Here is a 21,490-nt window from a genome sequence, read left to right as displayed (position 1 = left end):
ATTCTTGACCTTCTTTACTTTGTGCTTAGGAAGAAAGCCTAGTGGGGGAGTTTTCAGGAATGAAGAAGTTAGGAGAGGGTAGGAGACCACATGTTTACTGTACCCTCTCACTGTGGAGTACAAGGTCTTGTCTAGAAGTGGCAGGAGACATAAGTGAGCATCGGTATATAGACTGAAGTTTTCTCTCCAACACATTCCATGGTATCAAATTCTCTGTGCAAGCTATACAGAGACGCAGCCTTCACCAGATTTAGAGAAGGAAAAAAAAAAAAAAAAAAAAAAAAAAAAAAAAAGCTTCAGTGGCTTGAGCAGTCCCACAAAATCCCCTGGGTGGCTGACACTTGCAAGTTATGCTTCTACATACAAATGTGGGAAGATCCCACTATGCAGCCATATCCCCCTACATTAGAAAGAGAAAATCAATATAAATGTAAAGACTCTCTTTGTCCCCGTTCTTTTATTGCCGTAAAGAAACATTTGATAATCTCTTTCTGAAAAAAATAGTGGTGTATATATAGTGGTATATTATAGATTTTTTGAAGGAAGGCTTGCTTTGGAAATGTAAATGTAGCAAGAAATAGAATACAGCTTTGATTATTTTTCATCTCTTGATGAAATCTCTAAATACTATAGCATTCATTTCACAAAACACAGGTTTGTTTTTTCTGTGCTCTGTGATTCTGCTTAATTTCTGAAATTTCTGAAAGCATGCCTGCTAAATTTTACTTTGCCCAGCCATCTTGTTGGCCTCAGAATAGATACAGTATTTATTCTAAATGCTGTACTTACTAGGTAAGCTTATCTATTTCAAAGAGTTTCTTGCAGAGACCTCTTGTGTTTATCTCTAATTCCTTTTACCCCAAATACCAATCCCGCCCACATGTGAGATGGAGTAAGTGGGACAGTAGCTTTCACAAATGCTACAGCTCCTGCAGTGTTTCATGAAGTTACTCAGATGGGGAAGTTATCCATCTGTAGGATTATGTCCAAAACGAGAAATACTTTTCCCAGTTTCGTAAGAGGTATTCCAATGATAATAAATTCCAAGCATTCATGTCAAGAAAATTATTTTTGTGAGACATTGTCAAATGTTAAGAATATGGCTGTAGGGCAGAATCAGCACTTTCTATTGTATTATGACTCGTACTGTTCACCTTTTTCAGTGGTTGTTTAGCTTTTACGTTTATGACCTTAAAAGAAATGTTGACATTTGCTCACCATACTAAAATTATAGATGCAAATTTGCTATATACTCTAGGTTGTTAGTAAACTATGAATTTGCTTAGTAACCGGTGTGTTTTAAAAAATCTTACATTAATGTAAAGGTTTTATTTTGTACCAGATGCTCCACTTGGTAACCAACAAGCTAATAATATTTGTGGCAAATTGGAAGCTATGAACAAGTTCTGAAGTTCGTAAACTGCTTCAACATAATTAATAATACTATAGAAGTTAAGAAATATACTGAATATCATTTTAATGTTTTAAAAATTAATAGTACTGACAATTTTTTTTCTGCTTTTGATATTGGATTGTTATGTATTGATATGGATTGTTATCTTATTTATCAGTGTAGCAGAACAGTTTGCAATAGAATATAGAATTTTCATCTATGTGTGAAATTTGATTGAGTTTTGGGGAGAATTTGACAATACAATGGCAAAATACATATTTTTGAAACCTTAAGGGGAAGATGTTGGATATAGGTTAATATATTAGGCTAATGAACAAACATTCTGGATTAATTTTGGGAGGGATAATTGTAGGCTACAGTGCTGCCATTCAACATATAGAATATACAAGGGTTTTTTTTTTAATGTCTCGTGCCTTTCATTTTTTACTTTATTGCACCATATATTGTTAAAGTGATACCTCAGAATTTCAAATTCCCTTAAAGTGTATCAATTAAATCAACAAAAGGGGAAATGAGGATCATAGTCTTGCTCAGCAGATAGTGCCCTATGCTTCTGTTTAATATATTTGACTGCATGTCTCCACCTTCACTGCATGTGACCATCTCTCTGTTTCTGCTCATTTTGTCCAAATTCACATCCATGTTTCCAAATTTTGTGAAGAACAAGGACGCTGGAGTCTTGCATTCCAAAACAGGACAGTGTAGACCACCTAAGTGCTAAACCTGGAGCAGCACAGAGGTATCCTTATTTACTCAAATTTTGGTTCCAAGTAAATGAGGTATTGGTTATACTTAAATGCTATGAGTAGCTGCTTGATATGTTCTGCCTAATATTTTTTACATATTTGGCTTTTTGTTTTCTTTATGTATAAGTACCTGGTATGCATGTATTGTTCATACATAATATTGAATCCTCTATTAAGTACATTTAAAAGCTAAATTTTCATACGCCATGAGAGTCCTCCTTATCCCCGGTGCACACTTTGTACATTTTGTATGGACAAGAAAGAATGCCTGCTTGGGAATATATACACACTGGGGCCCAGAGTGTGCTAGTGCTGAGCCAGGACTGAGTGTGCTGTAGTATGCTGTGGAGATATATAGCATGAGTTACAGCATCATCTGAGCAAGAAGGAGGAAGCAGGAAGGAAATAGTGACTTTAAACATATTTCTGAGATGTGCTGCTGTCAGTGGCGGGGCAGAGAGCAGAGAACTAACTATGTTCCGCTCACCAGGGCTATGTATTACTTTACCACTTTTCACAGAGCAGCGTTTCTTACCCTCAGCTTTTCTCTGCCCAGTCCTTTCGAGGGAACAGAACGCAGGAAAGCTGTCACTCTGCGCTCTGTTTTTCCATTGCTGTCAATGCCACAGTCTAAGCAAGTGATATAAAGACATAAGGGGAAAATAAGTCCCCTAACAAAGCAAATAGAAGGTGAAAATGTTGACAGAGTATCATTTTAGTGATCGTGCTGCATTCAGTGCATCTGTGCATGAGTTTGAATGATTTGCTGACTTTAGGGTTTAAGTAAAAGTGGCAGCATTTAGTGTGAATTTCCTTATGTATGCACCTTGTATATGTCCTGGTGAAGAAAAAAAAGACCATGACAATAAACACAAAAGCTACTGGAGAAAAGAGTCTGAGGAGAACCAAGGAAGTTTTAATTTGTAATCTGAGATAATCTTTATTGTAATAAAATGTATTCTTTTAAGAACTGGAAACCCTGTAATAGTGAACTCTATTCCTGCGATCTTTTTTTATTTTTCTTTACTATTTTGTATTTTTTTCTTTTTTGTGAGGCATACTGTGTTACAATATAATGCTGCTCAAGTACTGTACAAAATCATGAAAATGAATCATGAAAATCCACTGTGATTGTATTCCTTGGGCATAATTTGGTATAACAGCTGTTTAGGTATCTTCCAGCTCAGACACTGGGTTTCTCCTCATAACCACCAAGTTTTAAAATGTAGTCTTAAAATGTTCTTTTTATTTTTTTATCTATTTGTTTTACCCTCAATAATTCTTTTCTATCTTAGTATATGACATTGATTATATCAGTGCAAGATTCTTATATATTTTTTTTGTCATCCTTTCTGTGTTACATGCAAGTTAAGGTTTGTCAGCATTTCTGGTTTAGCTGCGAATAATTGTCATTCCCATTTTTGTCTGCTCTTGAAATAACTTATGCACTTTTTATTCTAAAAGACTGATGTATGTTGATGATTATCAGAGGTTTCAACTTGTAAGTCCAAATTTGTAAATACCCACATTACCATGAATAGTAAGATGAATTTTATAATACAGAAGACTGTTGCAGAGATTTCTCATAATATATGTATAGTCCTGGATCATAAAGACGAAGCAAGCGTTACTGTCCTTCTCAAACTCATTGACTTGTATTATTGTTTGTTGTTAGTATTTACTCCCAAAGTAAATACTTATATCACAAAGGTAACTAATGCCTTATCAAAATGTGGCCCTTGAAAGGAAAACCTGCTATTTGAGAGGTGATTGACTGACCTCTCATCTAGATTAACGAAAAAAGAAAATTTTTAATTATATTATTTGTTGATCCTTGCTGCAACAGTTTTTTCTTCCTGCCTACTCTGCATTTGGTTTTGGTGCTGTCAACAGGGCTAAAAGGCCTGTGAGAAAGGCACTCTTTCTAACCAAATGCAGATTTTTAAATGGGAACTAGTTGCATGTTCAGTCAGGGTTAATGTTATGTTCCCTGTTTTGGTACCTCGCAGCCTTCACACCATCAGGCTCAAAGCTGATCAAGGCACTTTAAACCCCCAGTTCACCAGCCCGTTCAGGAGGACAGTTGTCACTTTGTCATCCGTCAGCCATCTCTGTCATTACCTTTACAATACATTATTAAATATGTAATCTTCATATAATCTTCATGTCTTTTGTATTCTTTTTCCTCTTTGTTTATTTCTTTTCTGACATCTCATTTCACAGGCTGTCCAGAAAAGTGGAAAGATATAGCAGCCAAAAACAAACTAGGAAAGGCTCCGCAACTGAAACAGAAAGGTAGGACTGATGGTATAATACGCAGTAAACGTCTCTCATAATCAAACTGATTCCAGTGTTTTGAGTATACATCTATTAGCACTGTTAAAGCAGAACATGTGTAACTTCCAAAAGCTATATTGTCCTAACTTACAATATTATGTAGTCTGTATCTGTATTATTACCACTGCTTGCTATGTTGCCATACATACAAAATTTTACGGCTTTCTCCCTTGTTGCATATAATCGAAGACCCATTGCCACTATTTGATCTCTGTAAGATGAAATTTGGAGCAGAATATGTAGTATATTTCATTGATATGGAATTAAACATTTCTTGTGCTTTGCTATTAAATTTCTTTATAGAATCTTTGTCTTTTATAACAACGTCGAGGATAAGAAAAGTAACAGATTTAAACAGACTAATAATTCAAGAGGTCTGTGATTAAATTACAAACAAATGGCATGGCATAGTGTACTAACATAATGTAAAAGCTACAGAATGACTGATCTCATACTTGCACAAAAATGACAGTTTCAAATACGCATTTTACCTGGGGAAAGACTTTTTTTTTCCAAAGATACTAATTTCACTTTATAGTATATAAATTGTAAGATCTACATTTCAGTAACTATAGAAAATCTTGTAATCTGTTGCTACATAAAGTTAAAATCAATGCTGGGACTTAATTTCTGTTTTCATTGAATCTTTCTGTACATTTATTATGATTGTAATTTTCGGCTTTGATTCTACAGTATTTTAGGGTCACATACTCAAATTCTATAGAAAAAGTGGAAAAAACAGAGGAGAGAGAGGTACTGAATCATGATTAGATCTAGTTATGTTCTAAAGTTTGTGTCAGCTTAAATGTGAAGAGTGGTAAGGGGTGAGATTCTGCTCTTGCCAGAAACAGATTTATGTGGGTTTTGAGTAACAGAAGTGCACATCTGTTTACCTTGTGAGTTTGAAAAGCTTCCATGAACAACATTTTATTTTCAGAGAAAATGCACAGAATGCAGCAAAACTCTAGATCTTTTATTTCATTTTTCTGCTTCACGTTCCAGATTGTCAGTTCCTAACCTAAAGTCGATGGTTATATTTTTCTTATTTTCGAAGAATTTGTTGTCACAACAGCAGAGTTACTATTTCAAGTTAGACCAGAGACATTACCTAAATTATGGATTAAATCCTTGCTGCTTTTAAAGCAAGAGGAGTTTAGCCATTGAGTTCATTAAAGCTAGGTTTTTTTCCCCCCATTTTTTCCCCTAATTTCTGAACAGTAAAGGGAGCTACTGCTTCCCTGACTTCCAGTGGAATTGAGGCTACAGGAGTCTCACAGTTGTTGATAATCATTCGTGCTGAATGACAAAAAAGCTGGAAAGAAGCTGAGAAGGAAGATAATATGAGAGGAGGATAGAAAGTAAATGGGGAAGAAAAAATAAGGAGGCCATAAATAGAAAATATGGGATTATAAAAGATAAGTAAGAAAGTTTAAAAGAGAAAATGGTGGCAAAAAGACAAAGAGAAGAGAATGAGAGAGACTAACAGAGTCCAAAAGAAAATCCCACAAGACCTTCATCTGGAGAAGTTGGTATATCTGTATGTATGCTTACATTTCAAACTGAAATGGCGTTGTACAACCTGAGGGTATCTTCTAAAATTGTCATCCATGCCTAAATCAAAAACCATGTACTTCACTGAATCTTGTGGTTTTATATTAATCTTATATGGGGAGTGTGAATCATAATTTTGCGATACTTGGAATTTCAAATATTGCAGATGGTTAGGGACTGATTTTCAGGGACTGTGATTGTGAAGTGTTATGCTGAATACATTAGCAGCACATGGGCGCTACCTCTAAGGATAAGCGCGTAGTTATATTTAGGAAAAATGGGCTATTTGAGGCTTAGGCAATGTGTTTCTCTGCTTGAAATGGCCACCCTAGATCTGTTTGTTTCTTTTCTTTTCTTTTTTTTTTTCTGGACATTTCCAAGCTTCTTACAATTTTAACTCAAAATATAACATACGTTTGAGCATTTCTTCATGTATGTGAGAAAAAGTGACTATGGAGGCAACTGTGAAATACTGCATATGGTGTCTTATATGCAGAATTTCTGTGGAATTTAAGGGTTTGAAAGCTGGTACTAAAGAAGTCTTCAATTGGACTAAGGAATGGACTGGACTTCATGTGCTGTGCTTTGATAAACTCTTCCCTTTTTTCATTGATTAGTCACCAGATAGTGACTAGTAGTCACTACTTAGCACTAAGTGTGTTATTTTTTACACAGTGAGAAGTCTTTTGACAGGTGTTTAGGAAAACTAGAAAAAAATAGTCAGTCAGCAGACTGACAGCAGAAGAGAGAACTCTCTGATTTCTAATGATTTTAAAAGCGATGGACCCAGTGCAACAGCAGCATCGGAGAGAGTGAATTGTGCTTTTTCCTTTTACTCCTTTGTAGCGTGTGGTGTAGGCTTCTGCTTTCTATAAATTCATAAATGATTCACTGATGGATGTTAGACAAAAAAAACGTCTAAACAAATCCAAGTGCTCTAGTTCAGTATTTAATCAAGTTAATATTGCATTAATACCAAGCGGTTTTGTTAACAGGCCAGTCAAAGGGCAAATAAAACTCAATACTAGTTCTTCCCCAGATACCCATTTTTGTCTTAGATTTGGCCCCTATTTTCCAGTTCATGGATCTTGTCAAGTTAAGCTGATTCTTGAGAATAAGAACCAGCATACTACCAGCTTCTTTATAAAGCCCTTCAGCATGATATGTAAGGTTAAGTTTGTAGGTATTGTGATATCTTAGGAAATTTACCTAAATGGAAGAAAGCAAATCCTTTCAGAGTAGTTTACAGAGGTTAAGAGTTCTCTTAATAATTACACGGAAAGCCTTCAAAATGGGACTGTAACCTTTTCTGGAGTGGTAGAACTGCTTACAAGAACATCTGACTTTTTTGTGTTTGTATGAATGAGACTACAAAGCTGTGGTGAAAAATGCGTTCATACCACTCTTGATTTTTTTTTTTTCTTTTATCCCTAACTGCTCATTCCAGAAATGCCAGAGTTGAGACTGTGTGTCAGGTTTTATCACAGCATTATGATACAGCATTTAACTGTGCAGTACCTGCTATATTTTCCTTAGGACGCTCTGCCAAATGTGTGCTGGGTCAATGGTGATCGCTTAGTTCTAGTTTTTCTCATAGTACCATATGCAGCAGCATGTTTCATTTAATACATGGCAGTTAGACATGAGTCTGAAGAGAAGGGAATTTGTTTTCTTGTGGGAAGGCGGGATTGGAACATTTAGATTCCCTAACAGATGGTTGCCAGTTGGGGTAATAGAGTAGCTGCTTGCAGAGTTATCTTCCTCCATGAGGACCAGCCGTGCCTGGAGATAGCATACACACATACATGCTGGTTGCAGTCTCATTGCTCATCACGTCTCATTCCTCTCCTAATATACCGCACTTCTGTCTCAGTTCCCTGGTCATATACCAGCTTTTTGTCTCTGATACTTGTTCCTTTTTGTCTTATTCTCCTGACCAGCTGTTTGCAGGATTTTCCTTTTCAGCGACTGATCTTTCTTCTAACCCAGTAAATCCTTAATTGCATTCTATTTTTTTTTGCGCTTTCCTTTTAGCGCTAGTCATCATTTTCAGTCCAAGCGTTTTTGTATCCATCTAAACCCCCAGCTAATGCGAGTCTTGAGTCTGATTTATTTTCATTTTAATTAGGCAGATCCTCTATTTTCCTCCAATAGAAGGAGACAGATCTGTAAAGACGGTATCATTGAAAGAACAGAAGCAAGTTTCTGAGTCTCAGGTCGGGTGCCTGTTCTGTAACAGAAGCACAAGTTCTCCTAATGCTTTATTGGGCTCCTACATAAGTTCCAGGATGGGGAGCCTCTAAAATGAAACAGATTGGAACTGAGCCCATGGCGACCATGTTAAATTTGGGCATATTTCCACTGTGAAAACAAACAGAGTGGGGTCTATATTGCATTACATTAGATGTTTAAAGGCAGATTGTGTGCAATAGCGTGGATTCCCTTTAAGTCAATGCAGAGAAACAGGCATTTTCAGAACTCAGTTTATCTTCCTTACCTTTGGTTTCTCTTGCAACCAGGTGAATCAATCTCTGCAAGAATGTTCCAGGTGTCCTCAGGGCCAGCCTGGAATTAATGCTAAGCTTAAAAGAAATCCAGAGGATGGAAATATGTAACTAGAGCATCCAAGCAATTTATTGCAATCCTTTAAGAATGTCATAAAAACAGTCCGATTGTGGTTATGATTAGAGTGGTTTCCTGTCTAGAATACCACCAAAGGCCAAAGTTCAAGATGACAGGCATCTTGTGTCACTCGTCACCTTCTCAAAAGATGTTATTTTCAAATTTGGCACTGGCTTAGTCCTTGTCTAAAGAAATGAGGCCTGATCTACAATGAATAAAATTACTGAAGTGTGGCAGTCTTGCTTGTAGTTTCCGTTCCGTTGAGGGCAAAGTGAGAAGACAGCTATTTTGAGAATGACATCTTAACTGAACCAACTGTATGACTAAGTACAAAAGAGAGAGCACCTGTTTCAGCTAATTCTTATTTAAATTCTATGAAGTAGAGAATTAAGAATTCAAAGAAGTGAGGAAGTTTTCAATTATGAAAAAATAAATGGAAAATCTTTTCGGTATGTTTCAAAAAACACCAAAGGAAGCTCACACCTAGAAAATCTGGGAAGTGCATTGCTCTTTGCTATACCTGGAAGGAAACCAAAGCTCTAACACTGAGTGCTAGATTTACCTTATCACTCTCTAAACCTGTAATGTTTCAGGTTATCTTATACGTGCAATATGTGTGATTATTAAGCTACTAATAATTATAATTTATTATCCTAACAAAGTCATTTTACTGCATATGCTAATGATCTTTTCGTTAGTGATCCTTCAAAACTCTTCAATTTTAGGGATCACTGCAGAAAGATACTGAAATACATACCTTATTTCAAGCTCCTAAGGAAACCAAGGGAATGCGTACATTGTCCTTTTTTAGGACATTAATTGGAAGCTAGTTATTTTTCTTAATAAAAATAAAATATGTACCTTGAAAACAGAAATATGTTGTATTAAAACTAGATATTCATAGCCTACTCTGGTAGAACTTTTCTGTGATGTGTGTTAGCCCATGTTTGCTGTGTTCAAGATGCAGCTGGAGTTTTTGGCTGACTGCAGTACTCAGTGCAGTGTATCAACTCCACAATTAGGGTCATGTGTATGTGCAGTTGTGAGTGTTCTGCAGTTTGTCATTTTGAAAACAGATATTTAGTCTAAATTAATAACTTTAGTCTGAAATGTGAGCTCTGGTCCTGCAGCTGGGATCGTGGTCTGTCCTTTGGTGGAGGGGAGCGTGGGGAAGTGTGCCTGGAGCTAACAACTGAACAGTTTCTTTTTGGCCCTGATGTTTTAGGGGTCTGCAAGCATGTCTTTCTAGAAGGGGACTTCCAACCCCACGAACGACTGAACAGCCAGTCATTAGGGGAAAACATCACACTCGCTCGAGGTCGAGTGAGCACTCTAGTATCAGACCATTATGCTCTGTACATCACCTAGCGCCCGGAGGGTCGGCGCCACCTTCTCCACTTCTGACAAGGTTGCTATTACATGTACAGCCCAGCTTTCGTGTCCTGCCTCCCAGGTGTCAGTGTGGTGTTGTACTTTCCTGAGCATACATGGCGCGTTCACTCATTCTGGCACTATAGATTATCCTCTCTTCATGGTATCTACACTTCTCCCACATCCTTTACTCCACCTAGCTTCACCATCCAGACGGTACTTTTTACTGCTGAATTTAAATAGTTATGCAGTGTAAGAGTAAAAATTTGGCTGTGTTTTGTCCTTCCATTGTGGTGTTTTGTTTTGTATCCATATGAAAATTATCAATGCATTTTGCTTAAACACTGTGCAGGAAATAACATGCTGTTCACACAGCTAACTCTCATCCCACAGGCTGAGTGAAAGTCATAGTCAAAGTCATAGATAAAGTCAAAGATCTACATATTATGAACACTAACGGTATTTTGAACTCGTGCAAATGTTTTGCTTAAAATTGCAAATGGATGGCAAATTATCCACTTGGAGCTTTAGTGTAGTAGCCAAACAGTGCCTATCTGCTGTGATGAGTGTGACATTACTGTAACTGGCAAGGAAGTTTAAAGGTAAGCTCTGCCTGTGAGCTTCTCGCCTGCCTTTTCCCTAGTTGTTAGAAGTGGCCTCTGCCTTGCCAACTTAGGAGCGTTCCAAGGACGTGTGATGCATTAAACTCAGATACTCCAGGTATCTGTAAGAAACCAAGGGGCTCTGAAATAATAGTAGCTAAAATTCTGCCAAAGTTAATGTGTTTAAATTATTTATTTAGGTGGGAATATTAAAAATCTTATACATTGCTCTTCGCACTTTACATTTTATACTGCGTATGCACACACACACACACTCACACACAAACACACACTCGCACACAAACAATACCAACGTTAATAAAGATTTTCTTTTTTTGTTTTAATTTGGAGGAAAATGTGTTATCCCATGGCATTAGATGCTTGCAGTACAATTCTCTGTAGCCACATACAACTATTGCATCAGCACAAAGGAAATACAAATGTTAATAACAGAACAGTGTCATTTCATGCTGTCCTTATACCAGTGGAGCAAAACAATCATACTCTTAGAATCGTGGGTTATAAACACAAATGATTCTTAGAAAACTACTTACAGTTCAGTGGGTTTTGACTAGTACTTTCTCAAAGAAAAAAAATAGAGAAAGAAAAAGAAAGACTGAAACTGTTTCTCCTGAGTTGAAGGTAGTTAGAGAAACTAAAGATAAAGCCATATAAATTCTCTAGGTATCCAGACCTGAGTATGTGCATATGGCACACACCAGAAACTTACTACTTAAAACTCATCTCCTATATATGCATCTTCTATATATGCAATTGAATATGTGTTTGGAACGTATAAACTGTCTTCATTTGGGTTATTTTATTTTTTATCTTCATTTCATCTGCAGAATACATCAACAAGGAAGTCCCACACAGTCTCCTCCTGCAGACACATCCTTCAGCAGTCGCAGGGGAAGGCAGCTACCCCAAGTTCCAGTAAGAAGTGGCAGTATAGAGCAAGGTATCAAATAATGAGCTTATCACAGCTCAAACTCTTTGATTTCTTACCTTTCTTTGCTTTACTTAAAGTCTGCTTTTGTAACTACGTATTCAGTGCTCTATTTCTACCTATAAAGCAATAGAAGAGAATGAAAGCATATTTCTAATCTGGAAAGTCCTACAGAGTTGACTAGCAGATTATTACACATGATATAATTGCCTTAGTTTTCTAGTACCCTTTTTTGTCTGTCTACTTTAAAATTTCTATTGAAGTCATTATAGTTTCCGTTCACGTTTTTCCATGAACACGTTTAATTTGTGTTCAGCTGAAGAAATCAAGACAAAATTTGGACAACAAAGGTGTTATGCATTTCTTATTTTGTGATTTATATTAATTGCTGTGCATTGCTAACATAAATAAATAATAAATAAATATCTTTTTTTTCCCCCTCTGGAGTGAGACATTGGTACAGTGAGTAAAGAATGAAAACAGTCAGCAGGAGAAATGTAAAAGCACAGGTTATCTGCTATTACATTCGCAAAAACAAACTAGTCGTGAAAAGAGAGCTAGTGTTTTTTGGAAAGCACAACATAGGCCTAGTGGTTGTGGAAGATGTTTTTTTGCATACAAATATCTAATGAGTATGAATATTGCTCTTTCCTTTTCTAGCAATAAACTCCATGTAGAGTATGAGCTATTATGGTAACATGAACTGGCTGTAAAATTAATTTTAATTTGCCGTGGGTAATAAGTGTACATTTAGGTTTTTTTTCTGTCTTCAATGCTTTCTCGTTGACTACAAGCAACAACTCAGACTGCCGTATACTACAAGGTTTTCTTCGACATGGAAATGAAAGGAATGTTTCTAATGTTAATATATAGTAGTGCTTCTACAACAGTTGATGGACCCCTTTCTTGAATACATAATGTTCCTGATCGTGACCTTTTTATAAAGTTAGATTACCATAACTTTTTTATATGATGAGCAATGGTTTACATTGACGTACAATCAACTAACATCAGTTTTGTGGCTTTGAGCTGTGATGGCACACTACACTTTCAATTAATATTATATCTAAAATGGTTTCTTGTTTAATACATGTTTATTGGGAATGATTGCTATACAAATACAAGTGACTCTTACTCAGTTTCAACTTTGTATTTGAGTGTTCTAGTTTTGTTTCCTAATGAATGAAGAACTCCGTGGGTTATAAACTAATAACAGACTATATTTACAGCTTCTATTTTTACAGATTAGTAAGTTAGGAGTTTTTCGGGGAAACATGAGAGATGAATTTCATGTTTATTTCATATTTCTTTTGCAATTCCAGAACTTGGTAGAATATATATCGTGATGAATTAGCTTTTAATTTAATTTTAATTTGGCTTTGCTTTGGGTATTCATCTATCCTCTTTCTCCTGTTTTTGGTAACCAGTGTACTGCAAATAAAGTGCCATGAAAATGAGTGGAGGTGGGTTATAATTATAAAAATAACAAAAAAAAAAAAAAAGAAAAAAGAAAGAAATAGAAGGCTAAAACTGTTGTAAGTTTTAGAATGTTGTTAATACCATGAACATCCCTGAAGTAATGCTGTTTTCATTGAATACGTATTTACATCTACAATTGATATGCTTGTGACATGTATAAAATGTGCAAGGAGGATGCTGCATACCCTTTATTTCACTGTTATGTGTTATACCCCCTATGTCAATATCGCTGGATTACTGCAAATGCAATCCAAGGCTAAAGAGATTTTCTTCTCTACTTCTTTGGTTTTGTCTAGGTGAATGACTTGTCCTTTTGAAAGAGAGATTTTCTGATTTTATCCATGTTTAACTTTTTTTTTTTTTTTCCAAGCTGAGACTGTATTTGCAAATAAGGACTAAATTTAATAGAATTTCATAAAACGATACTATTTAATTGTTGTTGTAAATACTGAAATACCTATGATAGTATGAATAAACCTCAAGCTTCTGTAAGAAAGTAAATTCAGTGAGGCTGTAAAATGGTAATATTTGCTCTGAATTAATGTATCAAATTTTGACATTTATTTCATCTCTTTAATCCTTGGCAACTGAATATCATGGTCAAATGGAGTGACTAGAAGACATTTGACCCTAACGTGGGATTGAATCCAAAGAATGTTGAAGTCAGTGGATAATTTTCCATTAACTGTGTTTGGAATTCTTAATGATTGAAATTCACAGACTGTGGATATACATAATGCTAAAATCTAGTGCAACCTACAGACGTTATAGGGAGTAGCATTTCAAAATTCTTTTCATTTCCCTCATGTAAAAAAACAAAAAAAATGTTTATGACATATCCTGTGTTTCAAGGCACATCCTGTTTTTTGAGGAAATTCTGTGTAATATACTGTGAGTTATCATTTTGATATTAGAATAATTCTTTAGGTTTTATGCTCTATACAAATTCTGTTGTGTCAAAAGGGACCAATACACATCTGAATATATACATCTGTGAATCTAAATCTGTTTTACAGATCACAGTAATTGTTGTAAAAAGATTGAATTTCTTTAAAGCAAGAATGTCTTTTTCCTGTGTTGTTTGCATATATAGGAGGCATAGAAGAATCTATTAATGAAATTTATTAACGAAATTAACTCTTTATGAAAGAATGAGAGTTAATGAAGGAGCAAGAGGCTGGTAGTAGTTTTATCTCGAGAAAGGGTGATACTGTAACACTCAAATCTTCTCTTATAAATGATAATATCCATGCTAATATAAGGCTTCTTCTAGGACTGACTTTGTATCTTAGATGTTCCATGTTGTCATTGTCAAGTTTAGAACTAACCAAAAAAAAAAAAAAAAAAAAGTTTGTTTCATTCTCTGTTCTCTGTATCGAGTCATGTCTGATTAGTTGCTGCTATAGTCAACAGTTTGAGGCTGATGTAAACTTAACTTGTGAGAAAACAAGGTAGTTTTAAGAAATCATTATCAGTAGACATATTTTATAAAAAAAAAAATATATATATCATAGGGGAAAATCTTACGGAGAAAAGCAAAGTATTGGTCCCCATTCCATCACAGAGAGTGGGAAGGTACTACTGGTCAGGAACTGAGAAGAACCATAAATGCATAGGAGAAAGTCCATTTTAACCTTTATACTAAACCTCAGAATAGCATAATTAAAAAATAAACAAAAAAGTTATTGGAGACTGTGCTCTAAAGGGGATAGTTGCCTGGGCTAGTTTGGAAGAAAAAAATAAATGCTAGGTATTTTCACTTGGAAGAGTTGTAAAAAATTAGATAATATTTTTAGTAAGGCCAATACCTAAAGACTTTTTAAAGTAGTTAGAGTTAAGACTGTAAGCTTATTTTAAGCAATGGGATTTTTATTTTAATTATAATGATATTCAAGCAAGATATGGCTGTACCTGTTTCCAGTGCAACCTCGTCAGCAGTATTCCCCAGACTCCAAGAGAGAGATCTTATATCAGGATAAGGTCATGAGATGCTTGATTATGAAAATTGGTCTATATAGACGTGACTGCGTGCCTTTGCTTTCAGTAAGTCACAATTCAGTAGTCATTACTGTACCTTTTCTACTTAAGAAGCATTTTTTATTTCTTTTTTTTTCCCTGACAATTTTATAAAAGGACATAATAATAAGATGTTTTCACTCAGTGACTAAAGCAGTGAAATTCTTAGCCATGGTAAGGATAATGCCATGTTCTCAATCTGTCATTTTGTGCCAAATTGTAAGAGATTTACATCAGTGTTTATTATTTCCATAACGTTTGAATGGAAGTTTGCAAATCATGTATGAAAGTTAAGACAGGAATTCTGCATTAGCTTTGGTTTTTGTGCCGTTTATCTAACAACTTTGTTGTGTAGCTGCATGCATTTTTTTCAATGGTACTTTTGCATAAAGCATATTTCTGCAATCTTTACACAGTTCATTCTCTGTCATAGCAACTACGGAGCTTCACAGGAATTCTTCCTTGAATAGAATTTTAGGGTGGGTCTATGCACTTTCTGTATAGGAATTAATCATCTTACTGATCAAGCAAATGAATACAGACTGAAGATCTGTAGCATTTTATACACTACTTGTTGGTTGCTGTAGGTAATATTAGGACAGATGTCAGGCAAGTGAATAAGAAAAGTTATATTATGTGCTATTGAAATTTATGAACCAGTGGGATAAATGTATGATGGTGGTTCTTCTAGAAATGACCTTTCAGAGTGAATCCGGGCCAAACATCATTCTCTTTGTGTTGACTTTTATTTGACTCTTTGCAGGACAGTTGTATTTCATAGGCTCAAGATTGTGTTTGCATGTTTCAGAAGTCCTGTAATGGCAATAAGGATTGTGATAATCAGCAGCCTATTTACATCTAAAGAGTATCTGTAAACATGACTGAAGTAGAGTTTTTGTATCTGTTTACGCTGACATAAGTAGCAATAAGCCTTATGCAGTGGCCTTTAAAGAAGTGGAAGTGTGACCAGAGAAAGAGAGAATTATACCTGCATTAAGTGTTGCAGTATCTTAACTCGTGTTAGAAAAAAGTGCACAAGCCTTGTACATAACTGGTATCCAGGTTGAAGTGCGTGTGTGTGTGTATGTCTGTGTTGCTGTTTCGTGAGGGAAAGCTGCTCTTAAGACTGCTAATACTGAATGATGATTACTTTTGTAAAGTTTGCATATATAATATGTATGTATGAAAATATATATACAAATCTCTAAAGGCAGTCACAACATAGAGGAATGAAGTGTGGTGATGTTCAGTTTCCTTTTAACAAACCAGAATCAGAAATTTCCTATGAAAAACTGTGTTCTTAAATTGAGCTGCAAATATCTTTTCATCATTGACCAACTTAAGAACCTAAAATATGAATAGTTAGAGAAAAACAGTTTTATGTATATGTTTTTGATCATTGAAGTCTCATTGCAGCCAGTGTGAATTTTGCTTGAGTAATGGTAAAAGATCAGACCCTTTCATTTAAAGCCTTTTCACAAATCAACCAGTATAAAATTTGAGGTGCCAAAGGAAAAGAATAAGTCCTTTCAATTTTAGATTTTAGTCTTTTAGTATTGTTTTTATTTTGTCTTCATATTTCTGGTTTTATTTTGAAATTATTAGGTGGCACTACATATTCTGAGGCAGCTTGTGGAATCTTTGCTCACACTGAAGAGTATTTTTCTCTCAACACTGCAAACTCTTGCAAATTAATTCAAGTCTTATAATGTTTTATGTTTTTCTTAAAGACATTTTCAGTAGTCAAGTAATTTAATTATCAGTTAGTAGTAAATCAGAAAGTAAATATGTAAAACACGTTGTTGCAGAAAAAGGCTTCAAAACATAAAATAGGGCTATATGATTCAGAAATTAGAAAGATACTTAATTTTATGATTTTATTTCATTCATAAATTTGGGTTTGACAATACTGCTGTAGCAGAATACTTAAAGAATCCACAATCTGGATCTTAGTGACTTCATTGTACCTGTTAATTTTAAAGAAGAAGTCATAGGCTTTATTATTTGTCATGGTTTATCATTTTAATTTTCTGCATTACTTTTACATATGCTGTAGTATGCCTACTGTACATGCCATTGTCACATGTAACACATTTCTTTATCTAACTTTAAATTTGCTGATTTCTTTTTCTGTTTCCATCATTCCGTGCATTTAATTCATTGAAGAACAAGAGAATTTTAACTCTTCCACAAAAGGTAAATATTTATGTAATTTTTTACAAATATTTGGCAACTGTTAATATGGGCTCAATATATTCCATGTCAGTATGTTATATTTAGTTAACAGTGTTAACCTGATAAGGTTCTTTCTCAATTATCTATGTACTATCTGATATCCCGCTTCAGAATCAGAAAGTGGTTTCTCTTATGACGTCTAATTTTCCTATGGAAATGCTATCTGATGGATTTAACAGGAGTAGTCATGGAATTTTACACGGCTCAGAACCTGCTAGTTTGGGTTAAAGTTTATTCAAAGACTGAGAGTTTACCTAAGCTCTTCTTGAGGTCTGCATATCTGCTTCTAAAATAACGGTAATAATGCAACCAGACCTCTGTGAAGGCTGTTTCATAGGTTGACACCTGGGGTTAAAAGTGATGCTGGCCAGACACTATCCATTATATGCAGTGACGTTCTGAAGAAAAGTTAGTTCAACATGACCTGTGTTTTATTTTCATGACAAACCCTTAATCCACTCAGAAAGCTAAGCATGATCTAAGGCAGGTTTCTGCAGATAGGCATAAAATTCTCATAGGTATAGATCTGATCTCCTGTGAATTCTCCATGGTCTGTGCTGATACCTGTCAATCAGTGAGCTCTGATGATATCTCTTTAAGTCTGTTCCAGGAAGTGAATAGTACAGTCTGTCTTGTCCCTATCAAGGCAACATTGCAGATAAGTCCTGTTTTTATTTTATTTTTTTCTGGAATTTAGAGTTATCCCAAAGTCAGGATGAAACTTGAGGTGGGAAAGAAAAACAATCCTATTTAATGTTAATAACAAAATACTGTACCACATAAACATTAATAGTGCAGATGAACCTTTACTGAATGTCAGTTTTGAATCATTCCAATCTGGGGAAATTCTGGTCTGAATCCAAGCCTTGGTGGACCAAAGCCAATTTGTATCATGGATTTGAATCAGAATATCTGCTACAGCTTCTTTGTGAAAGGGTGGATCTCACTGATTCGTTCATAATTTCTTAGCTAAAATGCATAGCTGTTTTATTAGCTAAGAACACCAACATCCCTGTCAACAGTGTTTTCATCACGATCTGAAAAATATTAAATGAAAAAAATAGTATTGAAATCAGATATTCACTGTTATGGATTATTTTACATTATTAGCACTAAGAATGATTGATTTTACAAATTATTTTAGAGACTATCTCTTTGCTTCTGTCTTTATATTTCTCTCAAACAGAACAGTACAAACAATCATTCCAGTTTACTGGGGGGGGTTCAAGTTCTGAGACCTCACTCTGTGATTTAGACAGCAGTGGATGTTTCTTTGTTAAAAACAATTGATTTTAGGCAGAGAACATACCTATATTACTCTAGCTTTGTAAAAGAGCTTGTTTCCACCACATCTAGGGGGACTTGAACAGATTCTGGAAGTTGATGGAAGGTGATGGGATCTTTCTGCACATAGATTCCTGTGGCTCATGGGATTTCCCAGGCAGGATTAGGGCTGAATGCAGCTGTAGCTTGGAGGCAGAAGAATTGAGCAGAAGAAGGAGATGGTGAAGCATTGGCAGTTCTGGGGGACCAGGAATAACTTGCAGCTCAACTGATTGACACTAGTAACCCACAGTCACCTCTTGATTTCACCAGATAGAAAGAATGGATAAGCGGGAGACAGAGGGTATGGGGGATGTCACTGGACATTTTATGAGAACAGAAATAACTATGCGGGAGATAGTATGCCACAGATGTGAAGAACATTCCAACCAGACAAATACGTGAGTTAAGTATCTGTTCCACTTAATCAGTGGGAAGGGTCACTGTAAGATCTTCAGATTACTGAAGTGCCAAACTGACTTGGACTGCTGCCAAAGTTAGTAGGTTAAATCTTTCAGATTCTAAAAAGTATGTGCTTTCTTGATGTTTTCTTTTAAATAGAAGCTTCTGTTTGGTTGTTCCCTGGAACTGCTAGAGGAAAAAGTGCAAACTGAGTGCAGCAGCTGCTAGTTCATATATATAAATATATATATATATATACATATATATATATTAGCATATCTTCCTTCAGGAGTAAGTTGTTAAACTCGAAGTGGACGCTATGCCTCTGTGTATACTCGGGGACCCAAACTTATTTCCCAGCTTGACAGATTGAACCTGTGTTTTGGTCATGCCTCAGTTCTATTCTGAGAGGACACCTAGAGTCATATCAACTCCCATGGAAATGAAACCGATGCGCATAAGCATAAAGGGAGCCACAACACATTCTGATGAGGTCCAGGAATCCAGGCTACAGGGTCAGCTTCAGAGCACGTCAACCTCACATCCAAATCCAGCTGATACGTACTTTTAAAAGTTACATATGCAGAGAAGTGATTAACACAGTCTGTGTGTTAGGAATAGATTGATTTTTTTTTTCAGTATTACTGACCCTAGATTGAGAGAAAACTCATCTGCTCATGATCTCAAATCTGCTCATTATTTCAAATTTTGGGGTGTTTTTTAAATTTCACGTTTTAGTTCGTTGTGAATTTTTAAAGTAATGAAACATACCACAAGGATGCTTTTTGTGTGCACATTGCAAAATTTAGCCTGAAGGCTGCAAAGAAGTAACTTGGAGACTCTCCTGTATTATTTCTAAACACTTTGTCTGGGTCCCAAACCATTCTTTGTTTTCTCCTCTCTGTTACACAGTCAGTTCTTCCATGAATACTCCCCTTCTCTCTCACTCACTTCCCTTACCCACTGCAGTGGGTATTTCTCCCATCCAGCTCTCACTGCTGTTTTGTTCCCCTGCTTTTGTTCTGGACGTTGGTTCTGCCTAGTTTCTTCTACAGTTTCCACTTCTCACCTTTCTTAAAAACAAATACCGCTTTTTTTCCTGATTTCAACCCACAGAACGTCTAAGCAGTGTAGAGAGATACCGCTCCTGGCGTGTGCAGTGCGGAAAGGCTAGCTGCACGTGCTTCTGCACCTCGTTGAAGCTGTTTGTTATTGGTTCACCTTTTCTTCTTGGTGTGAATGCAGAGTGAAGAGCAGGTCAGATCTCTGTGTACCGGCTTCTGTGATGAGGAAGAACTTGCAGAACCTGCTGTTCCCGTGGCTGTGCACAAACGGGGAGGAAAGCGCACAGAGTAGAGTCACGGTCTCTTGCTAATTGACGTATCTGTAGCCTCACAGTCCTGGCAGTAAATTTCATTAACTGTTGCCAGTAATCCCGTATTTGTTATAGCACCTGTGAAAGTCCTGAATTTCCAAGTATATCCTGGAAGATCAAATGAAATCCATTTCACTGTTAAAGCATGGGTCTTTAAAGATGCAATGGAGTTAGCAGTGTTCTTAGGTAGTGAATTAAGCCATCATAAAAACAGCCAGGGCAGTATAGGAATGCCCTGATATGTTGTTACTGTGAAATAAAATTTCATTTCAACTTACTTTTCAGTAGCTTCCATGTGTTTGCAAATCTTTCTGTCATTTTTGACTTTCAGACTTTTTCACTTAGTTTGCAGCATAAAGAATGCGTGATATCTACCAGTAAGGGTTACAGCCCTCTGAAATCTTGGTGCCAATTTCTTCTTTTTACCTAGCTACTCCAGCAGTTAATAGTGCAGGTAAGACTTGGAGGACTTCCAAACTGTACAGTTTGCCCACACCTCCTTTCTGTTTTCTCCACCTTGTGCAGAAATATGCTCAAGAGCAAAATCTGTCTTTGTTGCAGACATTGCCTTTACAGGAAATGATATAACCAGTACTAAAATGTTCGTAGATTTTGTATAGGTTAGAAAAGAAGACTGAGATTATCTGTTTTAATCACTGCCCAAGTATTGTCACTTGTGGTTGTAGCATTAAACTGATACTTGTGTTTGAGCAAGACTGCCTTTCTAGAAATGTATTTTCACTTAATGTAATGGCTGCAAGTGATGGAAAATTGTTGCAGTGCTTAACTACCTGACTTCTTAAACATAGATCATATTATTTGTCTGACTTCTCTCTAACTTCTTTCTAGCTGTTGGATATTATTGTATCTGTATCTGCTAGATTACAGAGCCTTTTACTCTCAGAAATCTTCCCAAATATAAATGATTATGGACCACAATCAAGTCACATATCTGTTCTCTTTTTAATCGCCTTCTAAATGTTTCTGCAAGACAGCTCTCTGGAGCTCATATAATTCTCATGACATCTCCCCAGATCTTTTTCAACAGCTGTATGCTTGGAATGATAG

The 21,490-nt window shown here is 35.9% G+C and overlaps 1 protein-coding gene across 6 annotated transcripts in view; it reads left to right on the top strand.

Annotated features, from left to right (window-relative positions):
* The window catches only part of LOC134137921 (regulating synaptic membrane exocytosis protein 1), a 192,244-nt gene that overhangs the window by 81,771 nt on the left and 88,983 nt on the right, over window positions 1-21,490 (top strand). For 4 of the 6 annotated variants that reach the window (XM_062571079.1, XM_062571074.1, XM_062571078.1 and 1 more), the window contains one exon: window positions 11,492-11,604. In XM_062571079.1, the coding sequence (XP_062427063.1) occupies window positions 11,492-11,604 (113 nt within the window). Of the gene's footprint in view, window positions 1-2,075; window positions 2,154-4,383; window positions 4,456-9,895; window positions 10,079-11,491; window positions 11,605-17,253; window positions 17,284-21,490 lie in introns of all 6 variants that reach the window. The other 2 variants (XM_062571073.1, XM_062571075.1) reach the window with 2 other exon arrangements.

This window comes from Rhea pennata, chromosome 3 (assembly GCF_028389875.1).
Source record: "Rhea pennata isolate bPtePen1 chromosome 3, bPtePen1.pri, whole genome shotgun sequence".
In the NCBI taxonomy this organism is placed as follows: Eukaryota; Metazoa; Chordata; class Aves; order Rheiformes; family Rheidae; genus Rhea; species Rhea pennata.
This window is presented reverse-complemented; position numbering and strand designations above follow the sequence as displayed.